The sequence below is a fragment of the Clytia hemisphaerica genome, unplaced genomic scaffold, assembly GCF_902728285.1.
Source record: "Clytia hemisphaerica strain Z4C2 unplaced genomic scaffold, Clytia hemisphaerica genome assembly, whole genome shotgun sequence".
NCBI classification, from domain to species: Eukaryota; Metazoa; Cnidaria; class Hydrozoa; order Leptothecata; family Clytiidae; genus Clytia; species Clytia hemisphaerica.
In genome coordinates this window covers 707563-730566 of record NW_027104615.1, presented here as the reverse complement: position 1 = coordinate 730566, position 23004 = coordinate 707563, and the positions used below count along the sequence as shown (strand labels likewise).

Genomic DNA, 23004 nt, shown 5'->3' with positions numbered 1-23004 from the left:
TTTTTCCATTTTTTTGAATTTTTCTAAATATATAAATCAAACCAATCAAACATTCTGTCAAGAAATGAGAATTTTATGCTACAAAGAACCAACAAACCAATAGACATAAAGTTTAAAAAGCCAAGGAGAAAAACAAAACATAGCAATCACATAAACACAAACATAAAAAACCACTCAAAAACCCAACAAATGCAATCTGGAGTCCCGACTTGCGACAGGCACATGTTTTAAGAAGACTTAAACTTGTATATCAAGATTACGGGATTTCGAGTACAGGCCGATTTTACTTTCGTTTTGAGTGGTTTCATTTTAGATTTCAAGCCAACATCTTAGCAACGGGGTACTTGTTACATGATACAGGGGTTTGCGCAAAAAAACTTAACATAGAAAATTTACATTTCGCTAAATGCTCAGAGTGCGTCGGCCCATTTCCCCTTTCTTATCTTTCACCTTACCTGTTTATTCTACTTTCTGAGACTTGGTTTCTCATTTCTGACTGAGTTTTCATACCTGTCAATCATTTGTCCATCAATTTCGACCAGTCTAATTTTCGCACCGAGTGGGATTCGAACCACCACCAAAGACCTTCTGATTCGGAAGCCAGCGCTCTGTCCGTTGAGCCATCGCCGAACAGCAAAATGACGCAATTGATAACATATCCAGACGATGTCAATCGAACGAATCGAACGCCCAATCAATTGAACGCAATCGAACGCAATCGAATGATTGAAATTCGATTGCCGAACGCAATCGAATGCCAATCGAATATTACCGCGATTTTCTCGATTGATTCGATTGCGTTCGATTAGTGCCTGGATTCGATTGGTTCGATTGATTCGATTGATTCGACTACGTTCGGTTGGCTTATGCATTCGACTGGTTCGACTAATTGATTCTGTTGATTAACGCTGATTCTCGTTCAACATTTGAAGAGTTAAACGAGATGATATGAATCATTTTAGCCTGGATTCTAACCACCCGTCGAACGCAGTCGAACGTAATCGAATATCAATCGAACGTAATCGAATATCAATCGAATCAATCGAATTTTACCCAGAATTTTCCGTTCGATTGATATTCGATTGCGTTCGGCAATCGAATCGCAATCATTCGATTGCGTTCGATTGAGTTCGATTGATTCGATTGGAATTTTCGTTCGATTCCGTTACCGAACTGGCAAAAGACGGGGGTAATGTTATTATAATATGGGTAAAAGTACCCTTTTTAAACCTGACTGAAATTCGAGCCGTTACTAGCAACCCTGACCCTACCTCCCGATACCCCCTCAAATATTTTTTAAGGTTTTTAAGTTTTGTTACCCCCCGTCGGATGACGTGCATTTTTTATTTTTTTCTAGCCTTGGAAACAATTTTTCTTTTCCAGCTGTTTCCAGTGGTTGTTGGAAATTCCGATAAAAATCCATGTACTTTTGAAAAATGCATCGGAAATTCCACTCTTTTTGTGGAGTTATTTATAACTTAGATTAATTCCCAGATAATTAAACCACAACATTCTACTTACCTCTCTACTACTCTCAACTTACTATAGGCTAGATGCACATCACTCTTACTTACTATAGCCTAGATGCACATCACAAGTATAGTGTCAGAGAGAAGTGAGCTAGGTACACAAGCTAGAGGAGCCTGGAACCTAGTCCAGCCCACATGGTCTTAGGCTTATTTAAGCTCTGGCCCTCCTTGAGCACAGGTCCCTCAGATTTTCAGATTCAGACTTTTAGTTTAGCAATCGTTAACAATCCTTACTTTACATTGTACCACCATGAAAATCTGTAATATCATCATTATTGCCTGCCTAAGCTTATCCTTAAAACTTGGCAGTGCAACACCCAAGAAAAAGAAATCAAAGAAAAGCTCTACTAACACAATAACGTCAGCAGCAGCATCCACAACTCCTACAACCCAACAACAGACAGAAACATCAACAGCAACCTTCACCCTAGCTCCAGATGGTAACCCAATTCCACAACATAATCCTGCAATCTCTCCCCTCACCAACCTGAACACTTTCGGTAACCTTAGCCAAGGTGGCTACCAATCGTACGATGGTTTCTTACTCAACGATCCAATGATGCCAAGACCTAGCGGCTCGATCATCACTGAATCCCCAAATCCAATTTTACCTACCCAAACTCCAAGACCGGCGGCAGAAGACACATCAACAGTTCCTCTCTCGATGATGCAACAGATCCATGTAAGACCACCCCTCGACGACCCAAGAATTTTCACCACCCCAGCTTCACCTCGTGGCGAGCATCACCACCCATTCGTTTTACAAACCATGTCCAGCCGACAGCAACATCCACGTTTTGCTGCCATCCACCAACCCCCTGTAGCGACCCCAGCACAAGTCACACTACGTCGTCCTGCCACCATGTTGGATCCTCTTCTAACTAGGCCTCCAATAATGACAAGAAGCCAATCACAGGAAAACCATCTAGGCAGCCTGGCGCCATTGATCGCTCAACTTACAAGCCAGTTGAGGGAAACGTCTGAACAACAACAAAGAAGCCTCCGTCATGCCGCCCAATTGGTGTCGTCGTGTCGTCCCTCGAACCCGTCGTCGGGATTGAATGCGACTTTTCCAGACCCTCGGCTGCCGGTCCATCAGCAAGACACGTCAAATATCCATAATGGCCTTTTCGAAGCTCCTTTGCATGTTCCAGCCGTCCAGCAACAATCGTCATTGCTTCCGCCCGCGCCTGCAAGAGTTATTCAACGAATTCAACGCGGTGAGTTTATTAATCTCAACTCCCTTCTCCCCCAGAACATAAATGATAAGGACAAAAAGTCGCTGAAGGTTCTAATTGATGGGGATAGCCTCAGCCTTGCTCAAGACGATGCCTGGAACGATACCCCGAAGGACTACAAATATAAGGTGATTGACATGCAATCGTGGCTCCTAGCTTGGACTGTGTTTATGCAAATTTTTCTTTTTTACCGTCCTCATTTAACTGAGCAACTGATTAGGTACCAGCAATTCATTTCAAACCTGGCTTATACCTACAACTTCGGCGCATGGTACGCATATGATCAGGCATTCAGACACCATGTTGCAAACAATCCATCGGAACGTTGGGACCAGTCAAATGACTTAATTTTTAACCTACACGTCAGGGGCTCCCAAGGAAGGGGTAATTGTTACTTTTGTGGGGGGTCCGACCATCTGGTTTCCAGTTGCCCTAGGCGGGCTTCGGGAAAGCGTTCGTTTGCGCCTCAGCAGTCAGGTAACAGCGCCACAGCGTCCCGTGCTCGCTCCTTCTTGCAGCCTGCCAACTCTGCTTTTTCCACCCTGAGCCAGTCTGCTCCTGCGCCCAGTCAGCCCTTTCTCGCCCCTCAGGGTGGGCAGCGCCAGTCTTCATTCCCACGCCCCCAGAAAGCCCAAGCCGCAGGAACATCAGGGGAAGTGTGCTTCAGGTACAATCAGGGCCTCTCATGCTCAGGTTGCACCCGTGTCCACAAGTGCCTCGCTTGTGGCATGGACCATCCCATCATCCGATGCCCCCACGTCGCCAGAGGGGGCAACTGAGTCACTTGGGAATCCTTCCTCCCAAGAGCTGGACCTTCTCTCAGAGGCAGCATTCCCTCCCCACGTTGTTGTTTTTTCCCCTATTCTTGTTAAAGCTCTTGATTTTCTACTTTGTGGTTATGACAGTTACATTCACTCATACTTAGTTTCAGGTTTTCGTAACGGTTTTCATGTTGGTTTTTCTGGCCCTCTTCCAACTAACTCTACAACAAACAACTTTTCAGCATCACTCAATGAGGAAGCTATCTCCACAGCCATTGTCAAGGAACTTAAACGCTCACACACTGCTGGTCCTTTTGCATCCCCTCCCCTTTCCAATTTCAAGTGTTCCCCTCTTGGCGCAGCCCCTAAGAAAGATGGCACTCAACGCATAGTCCTTGACCTCTCATCCCCTCGCGGTTTTTCAGTCAATGACGGTATCCCCGCAGAAGAGTGCTCTGTCCATTACACCTCCTTTGACGATGCTGTGGAGATGGTTAGATTGTTTGGCAAAGATTGCTTTCTCGCCAAGGTTGATCTCAAGCACGCTTTTAGACTTTGCCCTGTCCATCCTAATGACTGGCACTTGCTGGGCTTCAAATGGAGGGGTAAGTATTATTTCGACATGTGTCTTCCATTTGGCATGAGATCTTCACCTTTTATTTTCACTTGCTTCGCTGACGCTTTGCTTTGGATCCTGGTCAATAAGTTTTCTATCCCCAGTATCTGCCACTACCTGGATGATTTTTTATTAGCAGGCCACTCCCTCCAGGACTGCTTACTTAAAAGGGATAAAGTTTTCCTAGCTTTCTCCTTGCTTGGTGTCCCCATTTCGGAGGACAAGCTGGAAGGCCCAGCTCAAGTCCTCACTTTTCTTGGTATCGAAATTGATGTTCAGGCTTCTACTTTGAGACTTCCTTTACCGAAACTTACAGAATTGCGCGGCTTAGTACTTCTTTGGTCCACTCGACGCAAATGCATTAAACGAGAGCTGTTATCATTGATTGGTTCACTTTCCTTCGCTTGTCGTGTTATTAAGCCCGGAAGAATTTTTCTCAGACGTCTTATTGATCTTGCTCACTCTGTTCGCTCTCTGCATCATCACATAGACATCTCGGTCTCAGTTAGGGAGGATCTTGCCATGTGGTCTGTGTTTCTACAGTCTTGGAACGGATGTTCTTTTTTCCAGCAGCCAACTACATCTTCTTTTGCCCTCAATTTATTCACTGATGCTTCTAAGCTGGGCCTTGGAGCCTTCTTCCACAATCAATGGATTTCTGAACCATGGCCAGACGACACGGTAGGTATCAACATCGCTCTCCTCGAGTTGTTTTCTGTCTTCACAGCCATCAGCACATGGTCAAACCAGCTTCAGCACAGGTCCATCTGTGTCTTCACGGACAACGAGGCTATTGTTACAATATGGGCATCAGGTTCCTCTAAGGATGCGGTTATTTCGGCACTTATGCGTTCAATGTTCTTTCTCTGCACTCGTCACAATATTTCCATCTCATTTAAGCATGTTCCAGGTGTTGATAATGTCTATGCAGATCTTCTTTCTCGGTTGCAGGTCGATCATTTCTTGTCAATTTGCCCTTCCGCACATCCGCTTCCATCACCAATCCCACCGGCAGTCTGGCAGTGTTGGAAAGATCTTTGGTCAGCTTCTTAAGACAGTCTGTCGCCCAATCCACATCAGCCACTTATATGACAGGAGTTCGCTCCTACATCAACTTTTGTGGTTCTCTTAGCATCCTTGCTTTTCCAGTACGTGAATCTTCATTGTGTTACTTTGTCACAGCCGAAGCCAACCGAGGCCTGGCGCACGGATCAATCAAGGTTTACGTCTGTGGAGTACTTCACCAAAATACGTTGCTTGGTTTTAGTTCATCAATGTCTTCCTACCCTCTTCTGTTTCACACACTACGTGGTATCCGCCGTGCCCAAGGTAACTCTCGTCGCAGGGCACCAAAGCTTCCAATAACAGTTGAACACATGTTTCGTATCGCCAATCACATCCGGCAGTCAAAAATGCCTACCAGAGACAAATTTATGTACATGGCAGCAGTTCTTACAGCATTCTTTGGACTTCTTCGGGTCTCTGAGTACACCTCTCCATCTACAACTCACTATGACAGCTCACTACATCTAACGAGATCAGACATCTCATTCAACAGACAGGTCAGTATCATGTTCCTGCGCATCAAGGGTAGCAAAACAGATCCTTTTAGAGTTGGACACACCTTGCGCATCTGTAGAGTCCCTGCGCTCCTTGACCCAGTCACTGCTATGCTCTCTTACCTGCGTTACCTACCCAATGACCCACTCCCTCTCTTTCGAACTGTCCAAGGACAATTCCTTACACGACGACATATTAGCAATCTACTTTCACAGGCGCTCCCGGGAGTCAACCACATTAGCACCCACAGCTTTAGAATAGGTGGTGCTTCTGCTGCTTTGTCTGCTGGCGCTTCTGATGCTCTTATCAAAATACTCGGTCGATGGTCTAGTGACTGCTACATCCGCTACTTACGAGTCTCTGACAACCTTGTTGCTGACTTCCAAAAACTTATGGCAAAGGTATCCAGTACTACGTCCGTGTGGGACCCTGACATGATCTAAGCTAGTTTTTCTTTTAGTGATTATTTTTTTTTTTTTGGTGTTCATTATGTACAGGGTTTTGGGGATGGCGTTGGGGATGATTTGGGTTACTTCGTAACCGGCTAGTTGTGTGTCAGTCTTACTCATGCCTTGATACATCCCCAATGTTCCCCCAATTCCCTCCTTAGCATTTTGCGTTAGACTTATAACTTATATCTACTTTGAATAGTTCACATGTTGAGTTTCAATACATTTCAACTTTCGGCTAATACTCAATCGTCTCTGTTTACTTACTCTGACCAACCTGGATAGCCTACTTTACCTTTTGATATTATTTCGGACAATCTAGTATTAGCGCTAAAACACTAAGTGTCTCATCATTCACTCAGCTCTCATTTATTTCGGACAATCACTCACAGCTCAAAAACTACGGGTTTCATTATCGCCAGAATTAAGTGGAGTTATTTATAACTTAGATTAATTCCCAGATAATTAAACCACAACATTCTACTTACCTCTCTACTACTCTCAACTTACTATAGGCTAGATGCACATCACTCTTACTTACTATAGCCTAGATGCACATCACAAGTATAGTGTCAGAGAGAAGTGAGCTAGGTACACAAGCTAGAGGAGCCTGGAACCTAGTCCAGCCCACATGGTCTTAGGCTTATTTAAGCTCTGGCCCTCCTTGAGCACAGGTCCCTCAGATTTTCAGATTCACCCTTCCCACCCTGCCCTTTCAGGTCCAATCTGTCTGCTGTTTCCTCTCTCTCTTTTAGGTCGATGATCAACACTCGTCGAGCATCTCCTGCGCAACTAAGTCCTTGTTTCACGGTTTTTCCAGACCTTGGTTTTTTAGCCCAGAAACAAGGCGATTTGGGTTGTATCAAGGCATACTTATATACAGACTAGTTTCTATACATGACGCACACTTATGGTATGGGCACACTTTTCACTTCTTACCTCATCGCACTGATTCATACTTAAGTCCTAGCACGGTGGGCACAGTAACCCGGAACGTTGGGTCCAACCCTTTGCTCAAGACCCAGCACGGTGGGCGTATCAACCCAGGAAGGTGGGTTCAACTTCTCGCTTACCAGGTACAAATACATTCACATTCTTTCTCTCCGCTGCTTCATACACACGCATTTTCACCCGATGGGTCAACGGGTCTTTGTCCCCTCTTTCACTAGTGTAGTCAGCTTTTTAGTCATTCGCGTTAGGGATGATTTGGGTTACTTCGTAACCGGCTAGTTGTGTGTCAGTCTTACTCATGCCTTGATACATCCCCAATGTTCCCCCAATTCCCTCCTTAGCATTTTGCGTTAGACTTATAACTTATATCTACTTTGAATAGTTCACATGTTGAGTTTCAATACATTTCAACTTTCGGCTAATACTCAATCGTCTCTGTTTACTTACTCTGACCAACCTGGATAGCCTACTTTACCTTTTGATATTATTTCGGACAATCTAGTATTAGCGCTAAAACACTAAGTGTCTCATCATTCACTCAGCTCTCATTTATTTCGGACAATCACTCACAGCTCAAAAACTACGGGTTTCATTATCGCCAGAATTAATGCCTTTTTAAATTCAATTGCCTTGGAAATTCATATATTTATTTTCTTCTCTCGCCTTGGAAATTTTGAATTTTGGTGAAAACTAGCCACGGAAATCCTGTGTTGTCCGCCCCCTGTTACAGACAAATTCTGGAATGGTCCAATCAGTAGAAGAGACAACTTTTGTTTTTGTTGCAGATTTCAATAAAAACTTCTCTCAGGGATTACTTGTCAATGACAATGTGCATGTGCGTGCGCTTAATGTGTTGTGTCAACTTGTCAGCATTGTATTGTTGTAAGGGAAAAGATAAAAGAGGTAAGAGTAGTCTAGCCTAGCCTAGTTTCTAATCCTGATATAGGAGTTTAAGTTCATTGTTTAGACTGTTGTCAATAATGACAATCTAGCCTGCTGCCTCCTCTAGACTAGCTAGAAAACTAGAATTTAGAAAAATCCCTTATCCCGGTAAATTATTCTCCTGGGAATTTCTCCAGAGCAACCAAAGGCAAAGGGAAGCCTTGAGGAAAACAGAATTGGAAATGTTGAGTCAAAAATGAAATGAATACTTAAAATCCTTTGATTTGATGATCCATGAAAAAAATCAGGACTATATGAAAAGGTCATCACTGTAAATGGGGTCACCTATGCATGGAAGAAATATTCCAGAAACTCTAAATCTGAAAAGCAAATTGTACTCTCAAAAAGTGATATCATTAGACTTGCTGCTAACTAAGACGTTCTTTTCAGACTTTTTTTCTATTGCTATTATTTTCTTTGTTATTCTGTTATTAATACTTTTTCGCATGCTTTATGATGGCCGCTAACGATTACAAAGCTCTTTTTGAATCCTCTGTATGCTATGTTTGCTCGCTGAACGTCAATAACAGTGGGGTTTTCTGTGAGATCTGTAACACCTGGCTTCATATCAAATGCATCAAGGTTACCACAAGGCATTATAACCAATTAGCTAATTCACCACTACCATACTTTTGTCAAAAATGCATTTCAAATACACTTCCTTTCTCAAACATCACCAATCTTAACCTAAAATACTCACGAGACGTTTAACTCTAACATTACTAAACTTAATTCCAACGTGTGTAAGGAATGCAATAATACCATTGGTCTTGATAAACACATTCATTGTAAACTGGGTAATCACTCCATTCACCTCAAGTGTCTTGGCACTAATTCTAAAAATCTTGAATTAAACCATAAAATCTGGTCTTGTAACGACTGTCTTAATTTTCCATTTCAATCACTTGACTTTCCCTTTGAAGAATTTAAAACTGCTAACAAACTAACCAAATCAATTAAATTTGATAATAATTTTGAAGACTTTAATAATCTTCCTGTACTTAACATAAATCTAAATGAAGACTGTGAGGATAGCCTAATAAATTTTAATTACTATGACATGAAGAACTTTTTATCAACTACCAAAAATACTTCATCAGATTACATTTCCTTTCTTCACACAAACATCAGATCCCTCAATAAAAATTTTGATCCTCTTGTTAACTTATTAACAATCTTGAAGTATGAGTTTGACGTTATAGGTATCTCTGAAACCTGGGATAGCGACAACAGCCCAGTTTCTAAACCCACACTGGATGGATATCACCCACTTGAAGCCAAAAGTGGGAAAAGTCAAAATGCAGGTGTTGGATTGTACATCAAAAATAATTTGAACTACAAAGAAAGAAATGACTTGACAATTTCATCATCAGGTAAGAACTCTGATTTTGAGTGTCTCTTTATAGAACTTGACAGTAAGATTCTTGTTGGCGTTGTTTATAGACATCCAAATAGTGACATTCTGAAGTTCACCAATGAATTTGAATCTTCTATCTTACAAAAAATCAGCAAAGAAAACAAAAAGACTGTCATTATGGGAGATTTCAATATTAATTTAATGAACTGTGACTCCCACCGTCCTACAAACACTTTTTTTGATACAATGATGTCTAGCTGTCTTCTTCCTTATATTGTTCAACCAACAAGATTTAATGAAACTTCTCACACACTCATCGATAATATTTTTTACAATGACATATCCAATGAATGTATCAGTGGTAACCTTATTCCACACATCACTGATCATTTACCCAACTTTTTATTTGTGCCTCACCCTAAACAAACTATTCAAAAAACTAGGAAAAAGAGAAGAGATTTTTCCAAATTTAATATTAAAGACTTCAGAGAAGATTTTTCAAACATTGACTTTGTTAACATCTTTCAAAATGCAACGAATATTAACCAAATGTACAACTTTTTCCACACAGGTCTTAATTTACTTTTTGACATGCATGTACCAACCAAATCTCCATCCAAACAACAACTTAAAAAAGAAAAAAATCCTTGGATGACTCCAGCAATCTTGGAAAAAACAAAAATTAAGAACTGCCTCTATGGTAAATGGATGCAGGAGAAAGATCCACTGGTTCATAGAGAGTACAAGCTTCTATTGCATGAAATCAACAAAGATATTCGCAAACAAAAATTTATCTATCTTAAGAACAAATTTATCCTGTCGAAAAACAATATCAAGAAATTCTGGAAGAACATCAAGTCTTTTCTTGGTAAAGATAAAAAAAACCATTTTCCAAATTCCATGAATCTTCAAAATAAAGTCTACACAGGATCTCATCAAATATCGGAAGGGTTCAATAAATACTTCTCTGAAGTGGCACCCAACCTTCTTAAAAAAATTTCCAAACATCATAATCTAAATTCTTATCTAAAAAAAATTAATTATAACAACTCCAGCTTCTTTTTTCGACCAACAAATGATTATGAGGTGCTTACACATTTGAATAATCTTAACTCAAAGAAGGCCAAGGACATTTACAATTTCCCCATAAACATCATCAAAGGTACTGCTGATTTAATTTCCAATCCACTTGCAATACTAATCAACAAATCTCTATCCACAGGTGTCTTCCCAGAACTTCTGAAACATGCAAAAGTTACACCTCTTTTCAAAAGTGGGAATAAGACGGATATAAAAAACTACAGACCGATATCAGTCCTTCCATTATTCGATAAGATCTTTGAGAAAATTGTCCATGAGAGAATTACTGAATTTCTAGACAAGAACAAAATTTTATTTGATGGTCAATATGGGTTCCAGAAAGGTAAGTCTACCTCTTGTGCAATCCTACATCTCACAAATTTTATCTACAAATGCAAAAAAAACAAAGAGACTGGTTGTGCAATCTTCCTCGATCTGGCAAAAGCCTTTGATACAGTTAATCATGCAATACTGCTAAAAAAAATCGAAAAAATTGGAATAAGGGGTCCTGTTCTATCATGGTTTCGAAGTTATCTTGCAAACAGAAAACAAAGCGTTTACTGCAACGACGCTAATTCAACACCCTTACCCATGTCTCACGGGGTCCCCCAAGGTTCAGTGCTTGGTCCCCTTCTTTTCTTGATTTATATTAATGACCTGCCATTGAATTCATCATTCTCACAGACGTTGTTTGCTGACGATACGTGTCTTTTTATGAGTCATAAAGACCCTGAAGCTCTTCAAAATCTTATTAATGTTGAGGTTGGCAAGATTTCAGACTGGCTAGGAGCTAATCAACTTACTCTAAATATCTCTAAATCCAACTATATGATCTTCAGTGAGCACAAACAAACTAATTTCAACATTTCTATTTCAGGTCAGACTCTGAACCATGTCAATGAAGCTAAATACCTTGGAGTAGTCATTGATCATAAACTGAGCTGGAGAGAACATCTCAAGAGACTGCACACAAGAATTAAGCAGAATATAGGTATTCTACACAAAGTTGGCTGGTTTCTTCCTAGAAAGAATATGATCTCTTTTTTATGCCTTAGTGAACTCACATCTGACATACGGTATAACTTCATGGGGTTCCCCTGTAACCAATGGCTTGGGTAAAATTAATGAATCCATACTTAAATGTAAAAATTATATTAACAAGGTCTGTCCTCCTATGGAGGATGAGATCATCTTTAACCCACTTAATATAGATCAACTATATGAGCTTGAATCATGTAAACTCATACATAAATTCCTAAACAATCATCTTCCATCTTCATTGATTTGTCTCTTCCAAAGATCTCAAACTGGCAATATGATCGCTAGGAAAAATTCTAAAAACAATGTTGGTACTATTCATTTTGACCAAGCTCTCTGTCCGCTAATGTTCCATGGGCCTCAGTTCTGGAACCATAGGAATTGTTATAAATTAGCTGAGTACTCTTCTACAGCTTTCTCTACTCATTTGAAGAAAGATTTGAAAAATGAGTAAATAATCTCTTATATTTCTAGACATTTTTGATTTATATAGACATTTTTGATTTATATAGGACATTTTAATTGACACCCTGTGGTTGTTGAACCTTGTGGAGCTTTTTATCCACATAACATATAGTATTTCTAAATTCACATTTTATTGGTGAAATGCTTTTTTTTTTCTCTTAGTTGTTTCATGGGACAATCTATATAGTCCTTCTTCCCTGTTTATATTTTGTTTTTAATAGTAAACTGTAAAATAACGTATATAGTATGTTTTTCCTTGTAACCTATATTCCATAATAGGTTATTTTTACTGTGAATAGCTTTGAAATCCTCTTATAGGATATTTTTATTCATGGAATTGTATCTTTTAGCTCATTTTTAACTGTTATAAAAAGATATTGAAATTGAAATTGAAAATTGATGTAGCATGGATGTTTCATCACGTCTTGTTTCGAAAACTCAGCGCAGTCATGGGTACCATATTGGGTGGGCGGTTTATCTGATATTTCGATGGCGGTTGTTGACCGCCCACGACACTTGGTCTCAAAGATGATAAAAATTGACCGTCAGTCGAACATGTTTTTTTTCCTATCTACGATTTTGTGTTTCCGGGGGTTTTGTTGTTTGGAATTGATTAACAAAACGCCGTGTACCGTTAAATCTCCAAGAGCAGCCAACGTCTAGAATTTCCAAATGATCTGTCGATCTGTTCTGAAGGACGGTAACTTTCCCTGGAAAATGAATGTATCTGTTCTTTTCCTGCCAGACTCCTGGATAAGCGTATCTGTTCTTGAAAAAATATAGCTTCCTGGAAATTTTCATCTGTTCCGAGTTAAAATCACGATTCCTGGAGAATTCATCTGTTTTCATATTCTTTAATTGACCGTCGAGATGCTCCTGGAAAAACAGCATCTACATACTGTGTTTAAATCTAGTCCTGGATTCTTTAGACAGGGCACATCTAAGGTTTGCTGGGAAAAATTTTTTTCCAAATCTATTGCTCCTGGATTTTCAGAACAGATGTTTCATACTCCTTCCTAGATTTTTTGAAGTGCTTGGAAAATTGCTGGCTCCTGGATTTTACTCCCAAATTCCCTCTCCTAGAATAAAAGAACAGATATTTTGAAAAATTCCTCCGCTGGCTGCTCCTGAATCTCCTCGTACCACCAACCAGAGCCCTTGCCCAGCGAAAGATGGGCCAGGGGCTCTTATAGGCTGCTGGCATCTACTAACGGATTCTTTCACCTTACTGTATATACTAAGTAAGTACGATTTTTTATAATTAGGTCTGTGATATCCTCTCGATTTTTAAAAGAAGGTGACACCCCCCCCCCCGAAATTCGACATTCAAAATTAGACCCTTTCATTTCATAGTGCAGCTTTCAATCGTTAGAAAGAAACCCGAAGGCATTACACATAAAATTCTAAATCTTAATTCTTAAATGCTTAGTATAAGTTTTGTGTTGTTTTTTAAGTAAATAATAAAAGCAAAAATTGATATACAATATGATAATAATGTACAATTAAAAATGATTTATATATAATGTGCATTTTAAAATATTACCAACAAAAATTCTAAATTATTTACAAATAATATCCAGAAAAAGGAATTTTCCGTTTATTGGGAAAAAATTGTCCAACAAAGAGAAAACTGATCAGAAGAAACGGGATGAAAGATCTTGCTAAACCAACATCCCAAATGGAATTTCAAATTACAAAAAAAAATTGTGAGCGTTAGCGGGACTTCCAATCCCGGACCAAAAGGAAGGAGCAAAATGAGAAGCATAACCCAACCTTTTCAAGTTCTTCATCTGGATTTAGAATGGAATAAGTAAAACAGCTTTAAAGCGCAGTGAATGGCTCACTTAAGGAAAACATACACAATCTACTGTCAATCATAAAGTTGTTTTCGCTTTCGTCTTCATTTTCGTTTTCAGGCAGAAAGAAACACAGCTTAACAAGCAGGTCGAGTCATCATCACTCACCGCATTCCTTTAGAGCAGAACTTGACTTTACTGGTAAAGATATTTAATGAAATTAAATCACCAAACCGTTTACCACAGTTCAAAGTCTAAAAAGGTAAAAAGGTGGACTTTTTAGCGAGAAAAAATTTTTTTAACAATCTCGTACCCAGAGCCACTCGTACCACATTTCGATTTTAATGATGGACGTGATACAATCGTGAGTATTATCAGAATCATAAAAAAGCGAAATAAGGGACTGTGTTTGAGTTTGTGTTTTTAGAAGAGTTCATCATCGAGGAGACTTTTCTTTTTCATCATCATCTTCTGTTGGTTTTTACTTCTTGGGATGGAAGGAGACATGATCAAATCATCATCATCATCACTTTCGTCATCATCACCATCACCCTCGTCGAACGCTGTCAGCAACTCCTTCGTTTGACGCATTTGAACTTGACGGCGAAAGTTTTCTTCATTATGTTGCTGTTAATTTTGGAAAATAATGTGTTGAACGGTGAAGAAGAATGCGGCTATTATACTTTGATTTTTCCCGACTCGGTCCGTTCTCAAGGGAATATTGGAAAATAATGGGCATTACAATTATACATGTTTTTATAAGAATATGAAGCAATGGGCTTTGGTAAAAAAAAACTTAAGAATGTTATGGGCGACTGTGTTAAAACGTTCGGCGACGGTAGAATTTCAAACTCAAACTCAAACTTTGAAAATTTCTGAAATACAATCGTATCGAGCATAATAGACGATGTCACAGATCAAATATAATAATTTTTGGATGTATGATCACTCTGGTGCACGAAATTTCCGCGGAAAACCCTAAAGGATATTTATTGACAAACAGTTTTAAGGTAATAAAGAAGAGAGATAATGTGGATCCTACCTTTGAATTGGAGCCTTTGTTGGAAGCGCTATTGCTCCATTTCTTGTTGATGCCCTTCTTCATTGCATCTGTTTGTAAAAGAAAACAGTGATTCATAATTATTCGACAGATGTTCGACAGGCTTTTTGACACGCTTGGATCACTCTAATTTTAAGGCTTAAATGTTATTGAAATTCTTAATTTACCAAAAACTGTTTAAAGCCTGAAAACCAAGAATTTGGAATGCATGAAATATTTTCGGCTAAATGGGCTCTTCCAGAAAAAAAATTGTACATGGGGGGTGGAGGATATTTTGATATTTTGTCCGGGGGGTAGCAAAAAATCATCAAAATTAGCCTTGTCCGGAGGGTAAATTTGCTCTGTCCGGGGGTAATTTGGGGTGTCCGGGGGGTCAGCAAATGCTTGTCCGGGGGTAAAAGCTATTGTCCGGGGGGCCAAAAGTCACCCTGTTCGGGGGGTAAATCACTAAAAATTGTTATATCCCCATGTACAATTTTTTTCTGGAAGAGCCCAATCCGCCAAATCCACCAAATTCAATGCATTTAAAAATTTGGCACCTTTCATCAGACATATAAAAATTAGGTATACCATATGTAAGGTGATTCCAGGGGGTACTAGGTTTGTTAGGTGACGGGTATTTCCGAGCCAAAAATCGAAAATCGACCCTTAGAGAGAGGAAAAATTGGCGTTTTTTGGACCCTTAGAGAGACTTTTCTCAAAATTTCAATCATTTTCACTCGATTTTTGTCCAAATTTTGGAAAATAACGACCCTTTGAGAGAGGAAATTTTGAATTTTTTAAATGGTTTTTGTACCACTTTGAGAGACTTTCGCACATACCATTTTGCCAAAGTACCCCCGGGAAGGTGACACAATTTTTAATCAATTTTCGTAATTTTGTATCAAGAAACGAGTTGTACCAGTAAGAGACTTTATGAAATATTATACAAAGTTACGTATTACAAGAAAACCTTAGATCGAGGCTTGAGATTTGAAATATGGCAAATATTTTGAAATATTTTTCAAAACAGCACTTTCTATTAGCATACCATATGCAGGTATTAGGACGGATTATTTTTAGGAGATTTTTGATGATCCAAAATACTGCGGTTAATGTTATATAACAAAAAAACACGACTCGAAAAGAAATATCGACGAATTTGATGAATTGCCTCAAAAATTTGCCAAATTTGCCAAAACTTCTTCCCGCCAAATTTAGATTTATAGGGCCAAAATTAATTCCTGCCAAATTTAGAAATTTTATCAAATCGCCAAAATAAAATCTGCCAAATGGCACCAAAATTGGCAAATGGGCTCAGTTGGCCAAATTTTTTTCCCGCCAAAATTTCTTGTTTTGGAACAGTTTGCACCAGTAAAAAAAGCCAAGTCAGAGTCCATTTATCGTGTCAGTAGATTACATAAATTTAGAACCCCATATACACCATTTTGAAATCCTTTTCAAGGTGTTTCCTGGTCAACCAGCTGGCCGAAAAGGGAAAAATTTAAAGCCTCTGTTAGAAAAATCTTATTTTTTCCTTGTCTAAAATTATATAACTTGCATAAATTTTCCGTGTACAAAATATATTGAACAAGCTGTATACTAATCGAGCCTACGAGACAAGGGGAGTGAGTTAGTTTTATGGCGCTGAGATGCTGTGAAATTCTGTCTTCTGCTGATCTGTTCAGCCAGGGTGCAGTATGCAGTGCTGAAGAGTCACTGTAAGCACAAAATGCTCTGCCACCGAATCTCCTAATAGAAGATAGCTGTTCATAAACTTCATGAATTTCTTCAAATACATGTATATTGTTTTCTATTTTTTCATTTTTGAATAGATAAAGGTTTCATCCCTGTGGACTATATATGACAATATCGGTTTGAAGTCATTGGAAAATCTCGAGAAAACGCAAAAAAAAACAAAAAAATTAATGGCTTTAAGTAACAGTTAGAATTTTCATCGAAAATTTCGATTAGAACAAGAGAAAATAGAGGAAAGTCGTTTTCAAGCGATAATCAGCTGCACCAGTAAGTTTTAGGATGTTCCTGCGCCAAAAAAATCGATAAAGATCAAACCACAGACTAAATCATGTTTTGTTTTGAACACCCCCTTCGGTAGGATTTTTTCAGTCAGTGGGGATGAAAAGAAACGGACAGAAACTCGACGACACGTATTGGATAAAAAAAAATCGGAAAAATATTCTTGTCCATAGAAAACCTCATAAAAACTTTTCACAAAGATGGGATGTTTAATTTCTTATGTAGAATCACATTTAATTGATGCCGAATAAAGTTTAGATTCAGACAATTTACTTTCAGCGTCCCTTTTTCCTTCAATCTTTTAAAAAAATGATCTAAGTGGTACGGACTCAAGGTTCAGTTATCGAAATTATAAGCTAAAATCTAACTACATCCCTGTCTCACAGCCCCGGTGGAACTTTTTCCTCAGTGGGAATAAAAATTCCTATTGAAATCTCAATGGGGATAGAAATTTTATTGTTCCTAGGTGAAAAAATCCAATTGGGATGGTTTTAGAGTGCAATTTCTAAACATTGGGTCTCAAATGGGGATGAAATCAAAGTCAAATTGCTAGTGGGGCTGAAATTCCAGGGTATTTTCCCACCGGGGAAGAAATTTTTGCCAAATTTTCCAGTGGGGCTGGAGTCCCAACGGGTCTGTGACACAGGGGTGTCTAATTTGACGAGGGAATCAAGACAAAAAGATGGAATATTTCCGTTACCTTCCTTTCGATTAGATGATGATTTTTTGGTAAATGGCGCCCTGTTGTCTTCTTCATCGCTTTCTTCAATCTGATTGGCTGATGGTTTCTGTTGCCATGGAGAGGAAGAAGATTTCAATTTCTTCAGTGAAGAATCTGTTTGGAAGAATAGAAGAAAGAATACCTTGTTTACGTGAAATGCAGTAACAGGATTGCAAAACTTATCATAGTTTTTTGCGTAGACGATTTTGTAAAGATAACTCAAAGAAAACCACATGAAGCATGAAAGATAAATAGAAATGACTTAAAAAAAATCTTATTTTTACTACAGTTGTCTTTCGCTAGTCCGAACTCGAACGGGGAATCTTATTTGTTCGAATTACAGAGAGATCCGAATAATTACAGAAAATATTTTAGAGAGGTTTTCTCCTTGACTACGACAGGAACTGGAAAAAAGTTATAGAAAGATTCGGATAATAGAAGTTCGAGAGTTTATCCATATGCCGACACTTTCGAATACTATCTTAACCAGCACCAGCAGGACATGGAGGAAGGCCTTCCGGCTTCAAGCATACTCTTAAATCCGAAAATATATCTATAATCTACTTTATGTAACATAAGTTTGGTCAGATCAATTTTCTAAGTTAGAGTATGTACGCGCGTTGAGTTACATAACGATACAGGTACGTTTAAACGTAAAATGAAATTCATTTTCAAGGAACAAAGTAAACACGTTTAACATTGCTGGGAAATAAGAACAACTCAAGAACAACGTACCCTAGGCCTGAAATGGCTGAATTTGGAGCAAATGAAGGGTCAAAATAGTATAAGCAGGGTATAAAACCTATAATACCTCGATTTTTTTCTGAATATAAGAACAAGATAAGAACAATTTGAGGCTCAAAGTGCCAAATAGATAAGAACAATCGAGCCTCAGCTCCTCTCAGGAAACAGGAAAAACCGTTCAAGTTTAGGTTATTAAAAATAATAATAATAATAATAAAAGTTTACAATCTAAACCCAACAAGGATTGGATTGGCCATAGAGCTTCAAAGAATACTTGACTTGACTTTGACTGTATTTCAATCTTAAAATATCCTTCTTCATAAGTTCTCTTGAACTTTTGTTACAGACTCGGATGTTCTTTTTTCTTATCCCGTTTATCTGCTATCATTATGTTAAGAATGCCGTTTTTAGGCGCAAAATACCCTATTTGAATAGTTTTTTTTGCTATTTTTACGAGTCTTGATTTTCTTAACATTCAGTCATTTTAAGCTAAATTTCTTAATGTTGGCTTTCTTTCATTTGAAATTGGAGTGTAAGCAAAAAAATTACTGATGATATACTTTAATTGGATAAATTTTCGCGGGGATTATTAAATTTCGCGGATTTCGCGGATTTGGGTGTCATCCGCGAGATTCAGTCCAAAAGAAATCCATGAAATTTTTTTTTGAACAAAGCTCAAAAAAATGTCAAATAACTGCTTTTAAAATGCTAATTGGCATCAAAGAAGCGCTAATAATGCGTATTTCAACAACAACATATGCAATTTTTGCAGTAAAAAGACAAAATCTTGAAATAGTTGTCTCCCGATAATGTCATCCACGAAATTAAGTCCCCGCAAAATCTCATAATTTCGCAGATGAGCTCAACCACGAAATTTAATTCCCGTGAAAATTTATGCTATTAAAAGTGTCTGTATCTGCACTCGAAAAAGTTCTCTGCACTCTGGTTCCTTCAGTTCCTGCCTTATAAACCTTACTCCATAACTCGAAAATTTCACAACTCTAACAAATTTCGATTTCCTGTGCATGTTCGAGTTATTAAACTCCAGTTACGGAGTTTCTTAAAATCAGTGTTTTTCATTTGTAATTGTGCGTAAATCCGATTAATGGCGATAGTCGGGTTCGATTTACCGATCTTTCCCGTTTGATTTCCCAATTTGGTTTGCGTTTGTGCTCGCACTTACTAGGATATACTCTTTTAAATTGTTGTTAGATGTATTAACAAAGGCTGACCACGATAAAAATGTTTGCATAATGGTTCGCTATTCAAAAATGATAATTACCGGAGTTTGCAGCCGTCATTACGGCTGTTTTATTGAGACTACATTGTACTGTTTTTATTGTTCAAAATTGCTGATAGTGTGTGTTTGTTATTGTCAATATTTAGTTATTGATACCACAATTGAAGCATACCCGGATCTAATATCAAAATCTAAATGTTTTTGAGTAAGCTGGGATTTTACCCGAATTCAAAGGTGTGCAGTCAGAGCTAAAAAGAACAGTTTGGAAAGTTCGAGTAGTCGGGAGCTATGGAAGAAAGATGTACGCATTTATGTCGTTTACGGTCAAAATTCAATTATATTCGACGTTCTACTACTCGATACGCTCCCTTATTCGATGAAAATCCAATTCCCCTTAACTATCGAATTAGAGAGCGTCAACTGTAGATACGGAAATGCAAATAAGGAAAATGTGAACAGGGGGTTAAATGGTTTAGGTTTGATCAGAACTTTTTAAATACCTTCATATCGGTGTCTACTGTTCTTTCGAATGTCATCAACCTTCCTTCTTCTCTCATCCTCAGCCTCGTTTTCATGCATAAATTGAGACATGTTATCACGTGACCGACCTTTGTTCTTATTTTGGTACCATTCCCCTGAAACTTCTGGATCTTTATAAATAGTAGGGTCACGTGATTTTGATTGGCGTTTGGTGGGCGTGGGTGGGTTATTTCCACGGTAACGAGATAGACTTGCACTGCTCCCGATCACGACATCGTCATCGTCACTATCGGAATCGTTTCCAGACTCAAAGTCATCCGTTTTTGCTTGTCTTCGTTGGTTTACTGAATTCTTCCTATGGAAGACAAAGTGAAAATTGAATCAAAACAAAAACGGAAATTGGTTTCAATATATAAAAAGAATTGCGTTTACACATTGGATTCAGTCTTGGTCTTATTTAGGTAGTTTTTAAATATTTGCAAGAGCTGAGGCTCAGATTGTTCTTAATTTGTTCTTAGGTTTTGGCCAATTTTCAGTCTCGTGTTCTTATAAAAAAGCGTGCATTTTAAAACGATAAAAGTCCTGCTAAAATCTTTTGCAAATGATTTCAAAATGTCACTACACCCACAAAATATTTTGGGACGTTGATAATGAAATAAAGGGGTAAATCCTATAAAAGGGTTTTGGATTGATTTAGAAGTTTCGTGAGAAAATACCGCTATGTTTCGGCCTGAAACCTACGCGAAATAACTGATGAAAGTTATGTTTTATGTTTTAAGTAATTCTTCAGTCTTTGACTGTTTTATGTTTTATAACCTAAGAATATCTGAATGGTTGTTAAGTAGTTTTGCAACCACAGTCGAGGTTAGACTTTCGATATGTATCTACTCGAAGATAAACCAAAAAAAACAGATTGCAAAATAACGATCTCTTTCAGATCTTCACAAGTTAAAAAAGATCTTGTGTGCAAAAGTTCATTCAAAAAGACCAATTAGATCAAAAGTCAAGGGGTGGTACAGGAAAAGCAAGTCCTCCCCTAGTTCTAAACTGACCCTAAAAGCCTTGTATGAATAGGGTTTATCCTTCTGAATTTTAGCAGAGATGCATTTAAAGTATAATTCTCCAAAGCCGGCTTTGTTAATTTTCTGTGCTAAAAATCCTACAGGCTCCAATATAAAGTATCGACAACTTTGCAATTCGATTATAAAGAGTTCCAGCATTTTACTGCGAGCTGTTAGAAGTCTGTTTAAAAAACTGAGTGATACTTTTGATTCCTCGGCACACAGCCTTTTGACTTTAATAACACACTCAAGCTTTACCTTTGACTTTCAGCCTTTTTTAATACTCGGCTTCTCTGGACATGCGCTCTGAATGTGGATTGAATAAGCGAAACATCCTCATCCGTCTGATCGATATCTTGATCACGTGACGTCATTGAAATGTCGTTTCGAGGGATGGTGTTTAGATAGCCTCGACGGGCGTTATGACCACGCCATGAGGATTGAATGGAAATGATAGCCTGTGAAATGATCATGAATTTTTATTAGACAACAACTAGACTAGAGTCTACTTCTGGCTGAACTTTGCTTCCTAATACACGCTTTTTTTTATAAGAATGGTGTTTTTTCATTTCATCATGGATATTTTTAACTTTTTGGCGAAAATCACCCAAAAATATTCTTACGGTATTCTTAGGTTAAGATCGAAATTGGCAATTAAAATGGCATTCTTATAGGTTCAGTTGCTAAATTCCATGCTGGTGATATTCTTACCATATTCATTTTCATCATGGACATTCTTATAAAGTGTATTCTTATAAAAAATGCGTGTAATTTTAGATGACGCTAAGTCCAGTGAAGCAGACTAGGAGCGTTCGACGAGGTTGCCATTATGAAAAAAAAAAACGTTTAAAATCCAAATAACAAAAAAGCTACTTGAAGTTGAAAAATATAATTAAGAATGAGAAACAAACATCAATAACAGATTTTGAATCCCTTATTTTCAAATAAAAACATTGCTTCATTCTTTTTTTCCTGGCAAAAACAACGAAAGAAAAATACTACCGGACCACTTAATCGCGCCATCCAGTCTTTAAAAAATCTTTAAGGGCTCTGACCATGGTGAATTTTTAACATTTGCCACTTACAAAATATAAAGTTCTACTTGATGTAGCCCACAAAACTGTGACATGTTATACATTTTCTGTTAGGCCAATTATCCTTGAGTCTGAAAATTTAAGAATCGCAATGAAAAAATTTGATGAAGAAGAAAATGAAGACTTTTGCAAAGAAGAGTATTTTAACTTTGAAGAGCTTATTTTCGGCAATGAAAAAACATGTTGAAAAATTTTTTGCGGTGTATCTTTTACCGAACTAAAATAATTTTTTCGAAAAATCTTTCTAAAAGCTTATTTGCATCAAAATCTTCAAAATAGTGCTTTTTGACCAATTTTCCATCCCAATTTTTGTCCCAAAAACAGTCATATCTTTTGATGCATTAATTCAGAAAATTTTCTGAAAAATTTAAAACAGTTCAATTCTTTGCGGACAGTTTGTAAAAAATTCCAAACAAAAAGGCTAATTACCCATTAAAACTTAGCACTTTTTATAAAAGATGATGCAACATATCATTAACTTCTTTTTAAAGTTCATAACGTCATTTTTGCAATTAAATTCTTAATTACTCTTAAGGGATTTGATTAAATAGCAATTTATAAAAGCAATTCTTTGTTAAAACTTTTATGTTGAAATACTAAAATCAATTTTCCGACTATGGTCAGAGCCAATGAAGTATAAGCCCGAAGGGCTAGAAGTCAATCTCTTTGGTAGGATTTGAAGCCAACAAATCCTACCAAAGTTGAGCGGCTCGCCTGGTTTTTGCACAAATGACAGATTGAAACTAAAATTTACCGCTAAATTTCGAAAAAAATATCAATCGTAAACAAAGGAATTGCTAGATTCA

At 38.0% G+C, this 23004-nt stretch overlaps 2 protein-coding genes and 1 pseudogene across 2 annotated transcripts in view; 2 read left to right on the top strand and 1 right to left on the bottom strand.

Moving 5' to 3' along the window:
• The first annotated feature begins 1763 nt into the window (after window positions 1-1763).
• Window positions 1764-7526, top strand: LOC136824645 (uncharacterized). Its single transcript, XM_067080635.1, has 2 exons — window positions 1764-2749; window positions 6909-7526. Exons 1-2 carry the CDS (start codon window positions 1780-1782, stop codon window positions 6914-6916), a joined length of 978 nt encoding a protein of 325 aa, XP_066936736.1. The 5' UTR covers window positions 1764-1779; the 3' UTR covers window positions 6917-7526.
• Window positions 4019-6395, top strand: LOC136824646 (uncharacterized; annotated as a pseudogene).
• Window positions 7527-13423: 5897 nt separating the features above from the next.
• Window positions 13424-23004, bottom strand: part of LOC136824639 (IQ domain-containing protein E-like) — a 59500-nt gene continuing 49919 nt past the window's right edge. Inside the window, exons 20-24 of the mRNA XM_067080628.1 lie at window positions 21363-21562; window positions 20064-20398; window positions 17559-17693; window positions 14825-14892; window positions 13424-14409 (exon numbers count right to left, since the gene is read on the bottom strand). Coding sequence (XP_066936729.1) covers window positions 14206-14409; window positions 14825-14892; window positions 17559-17693; window positions 20064-20398; window positions 21363-21562 — 942 coding nt within the window. The 3' untranslated portion in view covers window positions 13424-14205. The remainder of the gene's footprint in view (window positions 14410-14824; window positions 14893-17558; window positions 17694-20063; window positions 20399-21362; window positions 21563-23004) is intronic.

What these genes read in the sequence shown, in the direction of transcription:
- LOC136824645 (XM_067080635.1), top strand. Translation starts at nt 1,780, where the DNA reads ATGAAAATCTGTAATATCATCATTATTGCCTGCCTAAGCTTATCCTTA.